Here is a 15,000-nt window from a genome sequence, read left to right as displayed (position 1 = left end):
ATAAGACATCATGAATCTGACACAGACTTTTTCTGAGGACCTTTCTCAAGAGCAAATTTAAGAGAAAAACATAGGAAGATATTGGTGAATGAGGCCCAAAAAGACACATCAGTCAAAGGGTGGGGAAAAGGTGAAGAAGGAATGTGGTCAGGAGGGAAAAAGGACACTGAACGCTGGAGGCCTCTACCTTATCGTTGTCAAAGTAACGGAGATAGTCTGCATCCAGTCTGACCCAGCGCCGCTGGTAAATCAGAGACCTGAGGATGAAAACACAGCCCAGTTAAACCTGAACCCCTTACAGAACACAGCCCAGTCCAGTTAAACCCGAACCCCTTACAGAACACAGCCCAGTCCAGTTAAACCCACATCCTTTACAGAACACAGCCCAGTTCAGTTAAACCTGAACCCCTTACAGAACACAGTCCAGTTCAGTTAAACCCGCATCCTTTACAGAACACAGTCCAGTTAAACATGCATTCTTTACAGAACACAGTCCAGTTAAACCCGCATCCTTTACAGAACACAGTCCAGTTAAACCCGCATCCTTTACAAAACACAGCCCAGTTAAACCCGCATCCTTTACAAAACACAGTCCAGTTAAACCTGCATCCTTTACAGAACACAGTCCAGTTAAACCCGCATCCTTTACAGAACACAGTCCAGTTAAACCCGCATCCTTTACAAAACACAGCCCAGTTAAACCCGCATCCTTTACAGAACACAGTCCAGTTAAACCTGCATCCTTTACAGAACACAGTCCAGTTAAACCTGCATCCTTTACAGAACACAGTCCAGTTAAACCCACATCCTTTACAAAACACAGTCCAGTTAAACCCGCATCCTTTACAAAACACAGTCCAGTTAAACCTGCATCCTTTACAGAACACAGTCCAGTTAAACCTGCATACACGCACACACAGTCAACCATACACATGCACACGCTCTCTATTTTTCTCTCTCACCCACCCACGCACACACACACCCACACACCCAGTCACACATTTACACAGTGTTTGGTCCACCATACACACTTACACACACATCGACAGTCAACCATACACATGCATATGTTCAAGCATACACATACACAAACCCTCAAACACAAACTCAACACACTAAGCCCTACACAGATTGATCCATAAACTAGGCTTGCCCCAGACCAAAGATTTTCCTAGTCGACCAAAGGTCATTAGGTCAAGCCATTATTCAACAAGTTGTCGCACGTTTATGATATCAATTTCATTATTTAAATACATATATATATTTTGGGGCATCAGAAAATGGTTTGAGTTCCAGGGCTGAGAGAGAACGTTATAGGTAACATCGTTAACACTTTGCTACATTACCGAGAAATACTAAACCGTAAAAACGAGCCTTTTAAAATCTAAATCTTACAAAGCGCACGCACGAAGTGAGACGCCTGTTAACGGCAACGCTTAAAAATGGACAACATCCTGTTTGTCTTCTTATAAACTGTATACACCATGGTAAAGAACAGGTAGTGAAGTATCCCAGCGGCCGTGACATCAGACGGTCTCTCCCAGGTCACCGCACAATCAGGCCATTAATTATGTAGCATAAAGGAATGATGAACTTAGGCAGCTTCCATGTTTCAGATGATAGGACATGTTTGAGGTCGATGAATGATAGACAAAATCTTTGCACGCAGAGTTTGCATGTCACCTTCTCGGGGTCGTCCTTTACACGCTCGAAATGATCCCACACTTTGGTTGATTTCCTGCCCGACATAGTCTGATAACTTTTTAACAGCAAGGTGAAGCTCCCGAACAGAGTTTATGGGGCTTTTTTTTCTGCAACTAACCGACCAATGGAAACTTGGGTCAACAAACTCTTCTCATCAATTAACTATATTATCAATATTAGGGGGTAGCCCTACCATACACACAGACAAACTCACACACACACAACCAAGCACGTATGCAGACAGACAGACAGGCAGACACGCACACACACGCAACTATAAACACATCATAAACAGAGACAACCATACACACAGACAAACTCACACACACACACACACACACACACACACACACACACACACACGCACGCACGCACGTACTCTCAACCACAGACAAAAACAAAAAAACAGAAAGACACATACAGTACAAATGGAGACAAATAGAGATGCAGGTGCATGCACGCGCACACACACACACACACAAAGATAAAGACACACACACACACACACACACACAGAGAGAGACAAACACAAACACATACACACACTCAATGTCTGTTTCTCTTCTGTTTCCTCTGTCAAATAGAACTGTCTGTGAACTTGCATGCTACTGTAACTGAAGTCAGACAGGCTTAACCCTCATCCTAACCCCACTCATGACACTCACACACACACACACACACACCTGGACACCTCTTACATCATCACCAACAGCCACATCTGTCTTTACAGAGCTTTCAGTCTCATGAGGACGTCTCTCTCCCACTCCTTCATCTCTCATTGGCTGCCACTCACTTCGTCTCCACCCCCTCACTAGCATGTGACACATGTGGTTTTCATATCTCCAACCACACACTGTTTTCCCTCATTATGAGACCTGCACACACACACACAAACACACACACACACACACATGCAAACATTTACACACACACACACACACACACACACACACACACGCAAACATTTACACACACACACACACACACACACGCAAACATTTACACATACACACACACATACACGCACACACACACACACAAACACGCACACACATACACGCACACACACACATACACACACACACGCAAACACACACACATATACAAACATTTACACATACATACACATATACACACACACATATACACACACACACGCACACACACTCATACACATACACACACACACACACACACACAAGTGCAGACACAAAACTATCGCTTCCTATTTAAAAGATCGCTTCAAAGTTGGCCTTCCACAGTTGCACAGGAGCAGGAAATGACATGAGAGGAAGCCACCTGATGAGGCGGATGCAGACCTGGAGAGCACACACACACACACGCACACCAGGGATTCCGCTAGGATTTTTTCTTCCCAGTCTGGAGTCCGGAAAGAGTTTACTTAACCGGACAAATTTGAAACTTACCACTCACATTTCAACAACAGTTTATGTTACAAATGCAAACAGGCCTATAATGGACACACAGGCTGACGAAAGACTTTAAATCAGTCTGACTATTTAATGAACAGTGACGATAAAGCAAAACGAGCGGTAACGATGGAGAAGAACCTCAACATTAGCCGCTAAAACGCAGGCTGTTACCAAACATCTGTAACTTGTAACATCTGTAGCCTGTTTTTAAAAAAAAAAAAATGATGAAGTCCTCTGCTGCTGTCTTGTAATCAAACGTGTCCAACGAGTCTTTGCAGCTCACAACGCGCATAAACTAGCAGTGCCGTCTTAACTCGACTCTGCGAGGGGACAGCCTGCTGAACCAGTGTAGCCCAGTCGCACACACACACACACACACACACACACACACAGAGCGTACCCCTGGGGTGGGTTCTTGTCTAGCCAGCCCATCTTTATGACAGTGCTGAGTGGAGTGGAGTCTTCTCTGGGAGGTGGGGACGTGACCTTCCCTGACACAGGGAGATAGATACTGCCCTGCAGTGTACTGAGTCCATAGTCCTCCCATGAACTGCTCCTGAGAGAGAGAGAGAGAGAGAGAGAGAGAGAGAGAGAGAGAGAGAGAGAGAGAGAGAGACAGAGAGAGAGAGAGAGAGAGAGAGAGAGAGAGAGAGAGAGAGAGGGCGGGGGGGTAATTCATTAAATTGTAAGGTTGTAAATTTTATGGCTGTACAAATTATGGATGTAAATTTTGCAATACTATCAGTTATTCAGAAAAAAACAGGGACTGGAATGAATGTGACAGAGAGTGAGTGAGAGAGAGAGAGAGAGAGAGAGAGAGACAGACAGAGAGACAGACAGAGAGAAAGGTGTGAGAGGGAAGAACAGAACATTCAGACAGAGGAATGAAAAGCAAAAGGCCAAACCACAGAGATGTAGGCTATACACAGACACACACACACACACACACATACATACACACACACACACACACACAGATGTGTACAGAACCGACATTTGACAGACAAGATGACCAGTTCAGACGTATTAGAACAAACACACAATGAATCAGTGAAAGAGTGAAGGAGCAAACGATAAGAGGAGAAAGAGAACAGGAAGAAGACAGGAATGAGGATGAGAGAAAAGGGGAGGGAAAAAGAGGGAGGGAGGGAGGGAGGGATGGACCTACCAGAGGGAAGTGAGAAAGCACACAATCGGGTTTTCAGGTTCCACATATTACTCAGCAGACACCAAACAGCCCCCCCCCCCCCCCCCCCCCGACCCTGCACCACCCCGTTACAGACACTGACTGGCCAAAACTCACACAGGTCCATAAAGTTTCCCTCTTTCCTAATTCTCCCAATGGTTTCCAAAAAAAACCTCAATACCCCTTTCTCAAATTCCCAAAACTGCGTCCCAGTGATGAAGCAACTGGAACGTTTGTGAATTCGTAGGGCAGCGTTGCACCACATCAAAAACTCCAAGTTCCCCCTTACCCTTTGTGTGTGTGTGTGTGTGTATGTGTGTGTGTGTGTCTGTGTGTGTGTGTGTGTGTGTCTGTGTGTGTGTGTGTGTGTGTGTGTGTCTGTGTGTGTGTGTGTGTGTGTGTGTGTGTGTCTGTGTGTGTGTGTGTGTGTCTGTGTGTGTGTGTGTCTGTGTGTGTGTGTGTGTGTGTGTGTGTCTGTGTGTGTGTGTGTCTGTGTGTGTGTGTGTGTGTGTCTGTGTCTGTGTCTGTGTGTGTGTGTGTGTGTGTGTGTGTGTGTTAGCAAACAGAACACACGACGTAAGCAAATAAGAAACCTGGGTCTAAATGCTGAAGACGTGTGACCATGTGTGAGCAGACAACAAAGGGAAAAGTCTAATGTGATTCTCAGAATGTGTCCTGTAAAAACCACACACATGTGTGCTGCTTGTGAGGTATCTAAGCTTTCTGATATGGCCAAAAAGGTCAAAGGGTCACTCACTTTGGGACGCCTTCGTAATAGTCATCTTCATCATCCAGGAGTTCGTCATCACTGCACAGGCTGCTGTACCGCGCCTTGTGACTGGTCGGAACCAGGAGGGAGGAATTCTATTGGATGACAGGAAAGATCTTTGAACGTGTGCACAGGAAAAGTGGCACGCATCCACACACACACACACACACACACACACACACACACAACAGAGCATGCATGCACATGCAACAAAACAACACGAAAAAACTAAATTTACATTGTCCCTTATGAAACACACGTAACCCAAGAAAACCCACTAAACATTTACACAAAGTTTCATATATACGCTCTGAGAGAGACAGAAAAGATCCTTACAGATATACATAAAACGTCCCGGCAGACACACGCATGCACATGCACACACCTGCCACACAAACACACACACACACACACACACACTCACCTTGTCTGTCATGTCTATGGGTTGAGTAGATTGGCTAAACGCTGTTGATTCCTCATATTCATCAGAGCTCTCAGACACTGATCCTTAGAGAGAGAGCGAGAGAGAGAGAGATAGAGAGAGCGAGGGAGGGGGGGGGGGGTGGAGAGGGAGAAGATGATGATGCAGAGATGAAATTCAGAGTCGAAACCACAGATTGTGGCCTACAGGTCACACATGTTCTCACACACACACACCCTCTCTCTCTCTCTCTCTCTCTCTCTCTCTCTCTCTCTCACACACACACACACACACACACACACACTCTCTCACTCTCTCTCTCTCACACACACACACACACACAAACACACACAAGTGTGTACATATTCACAGACATTTACATTCATCAGATATGAAAACCAGAATGAGACAAGTTTTGGGCAAAGTATATAAATCATATGGTATGGTAAATTACAAAGCATATAAATAAGTTCACGCCCAAGCCAATCAGCAGAGAGACAGAAACCCAGTTCAGTCCAGTCAGACCACACTGCTGTAGACTGGAAAGCTACGTTCAGCAATCTGCCCTGGGGCTGCTCCAACACACACACACACACACACACACTAAAAAAAAAAAGCTTTCTGGTATGACATACACAGCCAAGGTTCTCTATTTCTGTTGTTCTTTCTGTTTATCTGGTTCTTTTTGGCAGAATTACTGTTGGCACCATCAATACTACCACTCAACACCCTGAGGTGAAGAATCCTATTACCAAACAGGACTTGCGACATTTTTCAGCTGTGAGAATTAATAAACTTAAAACCAAACCTCATTATTTATGGACACTGGTGTGTGAATAATGCTCGTCTGCTTGTTTAAACTGGAGGCAAATTTGTACAATAACAATAACAACTTACGAAACACAGCTATCAGACTAACAAACAAGCTTGCCAGCAGTCAACAACCCCTCAAAAGTAGTCAAACTGTAGGAGAAACCGAGAGAGAGGCATGTCAAGAGGGAAGGAAAGAGAGAAATTATGAAATAAAAACGGTTCATTTCTACCTGATTGTGTTAAACTAGCTACAGCACAGACTGGAGAGGACTGTTCCAAATGAATCCAAACAGGAGGGGGGTTTGGAAGAGTGGACTCACTGATTTGGGAGGGCGGCAGTGGGACGCTTCTCTTGGGGGTCGTCTCGGCGGGCTTGGTGCGGGGAGGAACGTTAGGAGCCCTCTCGAGATCAGCCGACTCGTGGGACGGAGCAGGAGCGCTGGAGCAAGGGAGAGGAGGAGAACACACGTCATTTTCCAGCTGTGTTGAAAGCGACTGGCAGGAGAGAGCATCTAAGAGCTTAGACAGCTTTTTCATCTTTCATCCTAACTGTCAGATATGTCCAGAGTTCAGTTCAAAACAGAAACGAGTTCTAGAACACAATTTAAAAAATAACTGACTAAACTTCTCTGTAGAGCTGAATAGGGAAGACAGAGGACTTTATAAAAAAAATGGAAGAGCACTCTGTCCTCGCCTTCCTCTCTCTGTCTCTCTGTCTCTGTCTCAGTCTCTCTGTCTGTCTCTCTCTGATCTCCTGGTTCAGGTGGTCATGTTCCTACTTGCCCTCACTGAAAAACAGATACAATCTAAACAGTAAAGTTTCTTCAGTACACACACACACACACACACACACACACACACACACACACACACACACACACACAAACAAACAAGCTTTCAAATGGTGTACAATGAAGTGTGAAAGTACGTGTGTGCAATCTTAACAATATGAACAAGGGAAAATAAAAACTCTAAATTACACTTACACAAAAAAGAAAGAACACTTCTCTCATTCTCTCATTACAAATACACTGAAATCAAATTGTAGTAAATGCACGATTGTAAAAGGGCAATCAGTCTACGGAGACAAAGACTAGACACACAAAGCAATAAAGTAAAACGGTCAGAAACAAGAGTCATAGCACCCACAGACCAAACCACATTCTCTCTATACCTCTCTGCTTTTCCTCCCTTCACACACAGACACACATACACACGCAAACGCGCACGCACACGCGCACACACACACACACACACACACACACACACGCAAACGCGCGCGTGCACACACACACACACACACACACACACACACAGTGTACGCCTCAACACATCACATGTGTTACTGGTGAAGGAAAGAAACACTTTGGAACTCCCATTTTTGTAGTGTCTCACCGCCTCATGGATTGAGGATTGCACAAAACTCTGTTAAAAAGCTCTCCTCTGTTTCCCCTGTGTTGTGTAAAGGCGCAAGTTCCCCATTCTGACAACCTGCAGTTCCAACTTCCTCTCACAGTCAAAGCAGGACAGACAAAGACACGCTCAGAGCCCCTGGGCACTCCGAGAAAAAGTCAAACACCAATCAGGTGCTGAGCTGAAATCATACTGAGCTTCAATGCAAACAGTGTAGGAGGAAGAGAGAGAGAGACAGAGAGAGAGAGAGACAGAGAGAGAGAGAGAGAGAGAGACAGAGAGAGAGGGGGGGGGGGGAACGCAGGGCATAAAGGTAAGGTGGGGAGAAGGGAAGTTCTTCTCATTCATTTGCACAGTAAACTTCACATAACAGTGCTCTAAAATCCACACAACAGGCCAGATGCCTTCCATCACAGGAGTCAGCACTGACCTGAGTACAGTCAATATTTACTATAAACAAAAGAAACAAACAAACAAAAAAAAAAGTCAAAGCGGTCTGTATATATGAATGGGGTAACCACACCCCTTTCCTCTTCTGATTACGCCTTGACACGATTAGTAAGTATATTGTTTACAAGGAGGGGCTCCACATGACAGTGCACAAATACAGTAGCGACACACACAGTTCTGACAGTTCCCAGAGTGAAGGGTAATCTTAATCTACACACAGTTCTGACAGTTCCCAGAGTGGAGTAATCTTAATCTACACACAATTCTGACAGTCCCATAGTGGAGTAATCTTAATCTACACACAGTTCTGACAGTTCCCACAGTGAAGGGTAATCTTAATCTACACACAGTTCTGACAGTTCCCACAGTGAAGAGTAATCTTAATCTACACACAGTTCTGACAGTTCCCACAGTGAAGGGTAATCTTAATCTACACACAGTTCTGACAGTTCCCACAGTGAAGGGTAATCTTAATCTACACACAGTTCTGACAGTTCCCACAGTGAAGAGTAATGTTAATCTACACGCAGTTCTGACAGTTCCCACAGTGAAGAGTAATCTTAATCTACACACAGTTCTGACAGTTCCCACAGTGAAGAGTAATGTTAATCTACACACAATTCTGACAGTTCCCACAGTGAAGAGTAATCTTAATCTACACACAGTTCTGACAGTTCCCAGAGTGAAGGGTAATCTTAATCTACACACAGTTCTGACAGTTCCCACAGTGAAGAGTAATGTTAATATATACACACAGTTCCCAGAGTGAAGGGTAATGTTAATATATACACACAGTTCCCAGAGTGAAGGGTAATGTTAATATATTCACACAGTTCCCAGAGTGAAGGGTAATGTTAATATATACACACAGTTCCCAGAGTGAAGGGTAATGCTAATGTATACACACAGTTCCCAGAGTGAAGGGTAATGTTAATGTATACACACAGTTCCCAGAGTGAAGGGTAATGTTAATGTATACACACAGTTCCCAGAGTGAAGGGTAATGTTAATGTATACACACAGTTCCCAGAGTGAAGGGTAATGTTAATGTATACACACAGTTCCCAGAGTGAAGGGTAATGTTAATATATACACACAGTTCCCACAGTGAAGGGTAATGTTAATGTATACACACAGTTCCCAGAGTGAAGGGTAATGTTAATGTATACACACAGTTGGGTAGCGTTAAGTGCTCATGGTTTAGGTGTTTGCATGCTATGAATGTATCTTTTCTTCCAGACTGAAGATGGAAAACGGGATATGGGACAAGGTAAGTTAAAATTATCCTTCCTCATTTCTGTCTGAAGGCCTTCCTGTTTGTCCTCATAACAATAGGACTTCCTGCAGCCTTCCCAGAGGCCCACTCACCAGGGCAAGAAATACCCTTTTTTAAACATTTTAAGCTCCAGTTTTGGTTAAACGAAACCTTAGGAAAACTAGAATGTAACTTTGAGCAGCAGACTGATAATAAATATGTATAACACACACACACACACACACACACACACACACACACATACACATACACATACACACACACGTATTTAAAGGGTCCATGGCAAATCAAAACACTCCACCGCTCCAAACTCCCTGTTTTCACTTTAAGGTAAAAAAAATAATAATAATAGAACCGAAATATATCTCAAGTACACTGCAAAAAAGCAAAGTCAACAAATAACTCCCATAACTCAGAATCCATCCACGTCACCCATGATGACAGACGATGGCTACTTAATCGCGACTGCTCTTCTGAGTGCAGTTTAGTCTCTACACATGGTCTCTCTCTCTCTCTCTCTCTCTCTCTCTCTCTCTCTCATATATATATATATATATATATATATATATATATATATATATATATATATATATACCCACACATATACCCATGTTCATATGTAGGTCAAAGAGTTAGGGAGGTCACAAAGTTAGCATACTGCTAACATGCTGTTCTTTCTTGCTCTCTGTCTTTCTACCATGATACGTTGTGTTGGGAATGCCACTTGTGGTCAGAGCCTTTCATCAGACCCAGAGTGCAGTTACGGTAAAGAGGGGGGAGGGCTTTCTTTGAAGATCGGCCTTCACTTTCACAAAACAGGTACATCCATAACCACGTACCACGATCATCTGTCCATCACACACTGACCAGCCGACTGCCTGTCTCACACAAAACACTCACTGATACCTGCTTACTATAGCATGTCCATGTGTGTGTTTTTGTGTGTGTGTGTGCTTGCACGTGTGTATGCGTATGGTGTATGTGTGTGTGTGTACACAGCTTTTAGGGTGGTGGCGCTGAAATGACAGACAACCATCATGTCTCCTTCACTATAACGGTACGTTCACACTGAGAGCGGCGAGAACGTCAAGATTCGCTCTAGCTGCCCTGCCAACAACGCCGTCGAACACCGCGAACGCTCTGACGTTGATGAAACAGGCAGATACAAGTTTGTTCCGAATGCTTGGTCTTACAAACTTTTTTTTAAAGGGGCTGAAAAGCAAACAAATTTGTCAACCGGTACCTTTGTGCCGACTGACCACAATGGTATAAGTTAATTCACGAAATATTTTAAATGTGAAGCTGAGAGGCTGATCTCTCGCCGCAGTGTGAACATACAGTAACTCGGTTGTGAATTTGGACTCTTTGACATTGGCAATACCAGTAGATTTTAACGCGCAAGCCTCAGGTTTGAGACTCGGATCCATCGTATTACACAGTAAACAGTATAGAACACTAAAGCACGCTAACAGCTATCGCATGACATGCTGTGTGGCTTTAACACATTACCCTCCTAGAAATGTCACTTCAGGCTTACACATATGGCTCAACTCCGTGTTCAGATAAAAATCTACGTTTCTAAAAATAGATTCAAATCACCAAGTCACCTAATTTACCACTACAAAGAAACTACAGCATGAGCCAAGCATTTCACTGATGTGAGCGTTTAGTAAGAATTTAGCATGAAGCATCATAAAGGCACAAACATTAAGGCACTGCCATTGTGGAAAAGCTTAAACCGAATGTTTAATGAGTCAACTCGACACAAAGTCCAGAATTATTCAGACGCCGACTTTGGTTTTAAAACATGGAAATTGATTGGGAGTCTATTGCCTGAGGCGAGCCCACACAGTTTGTATAGTCACAGTGCGTGTGGTCAGAGTACGGTCTGCCCGAGTAAGATGAGCGTCAGGAGAGCTCGAACCTGACGTCTCTTTCGGTCGTTACTGTCCGTGCGTACTTTCGAGGTCACTCTGAGTTAAAACTGTGAAAACTGTAAACGGTACTGGCTTTCATGAAAACCTCCATTTACGACACCCCCGTGCTGTTTCTCTCTGCCTTGCCTAGGTTCAGTGTGTTCTGACTGGAACCAGAGCGAAATATCACACATACACTGTCATTAACGGCCAACGCCGACGAAATGAAGGGCGTGACATTCATCGCGAACATTAACAAACTAACAACAGAAAAAAAAAACGCGCGTCAGATCAACAAACACACCAGGTACACAGTATAACTAGAACATTAACTCGTTAGAACAATAACTAAAAACAATCAATAAATACACAAACAAACACATAAATAAATAAAACGCACGTCCCTCAGCATGGTCCACAGGTAAAACTGGTCGTTTCAGCTGTTGCAATGGTAACGAATCAATTATGGCTGCTATGACTTTAATGACCGCAGGTTTTGTTTGTTTTTTTTTGTTATTGTTGTTCTTTTGAATTATTACAGGGAAGTGTCTGCACCACCAGCACGCAAAGATAAGCGAGTGATCTCTATTTTGTTTATTTATGGGGTTTTTTTTCTTCTTCAGGCTGTGTTCTAGTCTGCAGAGAACTTTTCACAGTAGTATTAGTGAACCGTGAGCGAGAGGCAGTCATTTGTTAGCGTATAACGCGGCAGAGGAGAAGAGCGCGTAGCCTACACCTGAAATACAGACGGCCAATGTGAAACTCCATAAACAGCCACACGACCACACACAGCACCTTCACAAAGGGCGAAGGGTGGTTTAAATATAAGCTTTTTAAAAAAGAAAGGTGCCGTGAGACTCATGGGAAGTGAACCTCTCTTAAGTTAGGGAGATACACTCTGCTCTCCAAATGTCAAGTGATGCAAGCAGACAGGCACACACACACATTAAAGTATGCGGGGCGGAGCTGTTTTATATACACTAATCCTCTCTAAGAAATGTTTTTCAAAGAAACCTCACAGTGAGTTGTCAGTTAATAATATGCGTGCACATACACATACCCCCAAAAACATACACAAATACACACTCACTACTTACTCGCAAACACTTACGCTTTCATAAAATCAAGCAAACCAAAGTGTTTAGGGCTAATGCACAGACACCTAGGAACAAGATAACCATTTTGGGAAAAAAAAAACAGAGAGAGAGAGAGAGGTAGTGGTTCTGAGAGGAAAAACAGTAGAGAAGGAGAGAGAGAGAGAGAGAGAGGTAGCGGTTCTGAGAGGAAAAACAGTAGAAAAAGAGAGAGAGAGAGAGAGAGATGGACAGGGACGTCTCTCCCCTTCACGTTGAACTTACCAACACCACCATGTCCAGTAAAACCATCACCTGGAGTGACAGACAAACTGCAAAGGCAAACAGAGCCAAATAAAGCCCCCCCAAAACAAACAGCAGAGGATGGGATCGCGGCATAGAACCCTCTACAAAGGTGTTAAGAAACGGCAGACGCCGTCTCAATGAACAAGTGAACGAGTCAACCACAGAAAAGAAAGGCGGAAGTGAGGAGCGCTTTTCAGAGATGTGCGTCTACAAGGTCGAGTTTGCTTTGGTACAGTAAGCAACTTCAAAAAGACTTCCTGAATACCCGCTCGCTCGCTCTCTCTCTCTCTCTCTCACTCTCTCTCTCATTCTCTCTCTCATTCTCTCTCTCATTCTCTCACTCTCTCTCTCACTCTCTGCCCCTGCACTCTCACTCAGTCTCCCACCCATTTTCTCTCTCTCTCTCTCTCTCTCTCCCTTTCTTTTTTTTTAAATGTAAAACTTTGTTTTTCTTCTCAAGTCTTGCAGAGAGTCCTGCCCACATTATGAACAACCACCCAATGCCACTGAAGGTCAGAGGAAGCCCAAGTAAGTGACTGGGATAAAACAGGGCCATAAGGGAGAACACGGCACAAGACTGTGAGATTTTTCACAAGAAATAAGTCACCCCCCCCCCCCCAATAAAAAGAGAATCCTTTTCTCTTACACAAGCAGGGGGAAATGAAACTAAACAATGAACCAACAAAGACTTCCGGAAATGCTGAAGCATATAAGAACCACAAGAAAAGAGCATATAAACATATGCGGTCAGCTGATCGGTCGGGGGGTGGGGGGGGGGGGGGGTGGTGGCGGGGGTCGTCCAGGCGCGTACTACCCAACGTTGAGGAGCTTCAAATTCATTGTAGGAAAGCTCCACCGCTCTGAGATCTGAGACTTGTGCTGATTCTAATAAACTGGATTCATTCCATTGGTCAGGCCCAACAGATCTCATTATGACATCACAATCTTCTACTTTATTTCATCTGCGTCCAGACCCACAGGGAAAGAATGTCACTGTACCATTTAAATAACAGGCTTTAAAAAACAGACCGCAGGAGTTTTGAAAGCTCTGTGGATGTTTAGGTTTCGCATAATGACATTCTTGTTGTGTTCTGGGCTCGAATGAACGGTCAGTGCTTTCGGGATTAAGGCAAGCTACAGTTACAGAAGATTAGACCGGCTTTAAACTAAAGTGCACTACACAAAACAAAGGAGGGACTGTGTAGCAAGAGGATGTAGAAGACTGTTTTTCCCCTATACGTGACAGGGTTAGGTAGGGCACTGTTTCCTCTCTGCATATAAACAGTCCAAAAGAGCTAAATGCTGCCCCCTACTGTTAGAACTCAAGCAACACAACCTGCTAACTGACCCAATCCAGTCTGATTCAATGGAAGAAAATCCATTGGTCTGGAACTTAGTGTGTTCTGAGCTGTCCAATAGGAGAAGAACTAAGGAATATTACTACTGTTTGCTCTAGAACTTTTCATGACATTATCTGGTTAACTGAGAAATTCTATTTTGTGACACACACCCCTCAGAAACATACTACCAAGAACAAAAAACAAGAGGACAATGGATCTCTCTGAATCAAGAGATCGTATGAACATTTGAAAACATCCTTATTTTACAGTGTATATGACAACTCTATACAACTTGTATTTTAACAAAGGTCACCCTGTTGGCTGGGGCCAGATAACACCTACAGATAGATCTCGCTTGTTTATTTTATTACTAACGTTAGAGATGGTTCTAGACTTGACCGTAAAAACGAAGACCTCAAAGCCTTGGCCAGGGCAAATCAAAGATATTGTGAGTGGAAGTGCTCAAAAAAATATCCACCAGGTGGCGCTAAAAGCAAGCAGATGGTCAATGATCACTAAGCTAAACACAGCTATACACATCCTGAAACCTCCTCCCTTTACCAGGTTTCTTTTCAGCATTACTCACTGACTACAGCCCTTCTGAGAATATACAGACACACTTCACCAATACACACACACACACACACACACACACACACACACGCTCGAGCCCAGGTTTATTTTAATCACACGACTCAATGTAATAGGGGGGGAAAAAAGGATGACAGAGGACTGACTCAGCCATGTGATGTTCTGACGGGCAGAAACGCTAAAACGAGAAGTCCCCAGATCAGAGGAAGTGCAAAATGTTGCAATGGCAGTTAACCACACACACACAAAAAAAGACATTTATAGCTGCAACAGTGTCTAAAAAGAGAGTACACAGAGTATTATAAATAC

The 15,000-nt window shown here is 43.8% G+C and overlaps 1 protein-coding gene across 1 annotated transcript in view; it reads right to left on the bottom strand.

Moving 5' to 3' along the window:
* Positions 1-15,000, bottom strand: part of arap1 (ArfGAP with RhoGAP domain, ankyrin repeat and PH domain 1) — a 54,195-nt gene that overhangs the window by 38,137 nt on the left and 1,058 nt on the right. The window contains exons 3-7 of the mRNA XM_030776800.1: positions 6,647-6,765; positions 5,517-5,599; positions 5,081-5,187; positions 3,538-3,663; positions 188-257 (exon numbers count right to left, since the gene is read on the bottom strand). Coding sequence (XP_030632660.1) covers positions 188-257; positions 3,538-3,663; positions 5,081-5,187; positions 5,517-5,599; positions 6,647-6,765 — 505 coding nt within the window. The remainder of the gene's footprint in view (positions 1-187; positions 258-3,537; positions 3,664-5,080; positions 5,188-5,516; positions 5,600-6,646; positions 6,766-15,000) is intronic.

The sequence above is a fragment of the Chanos chanos genome, chromosome 6, assembly GCF_902362185.1.
Source record: "Chanos chanos chromosome 6, fChaCha1.1, whole genome shotgun sequence".
In the NCBI taxonomy this organism is placed as follows: Eukaryota; Metazoa; Chordata; class Actinopteri; order Gonorynchiformes; family Chanidae; genus Chanos; species Chanos chanos.
This window is presented reverse-complemented; position numbering and strand designations above follow the sequence as displayed.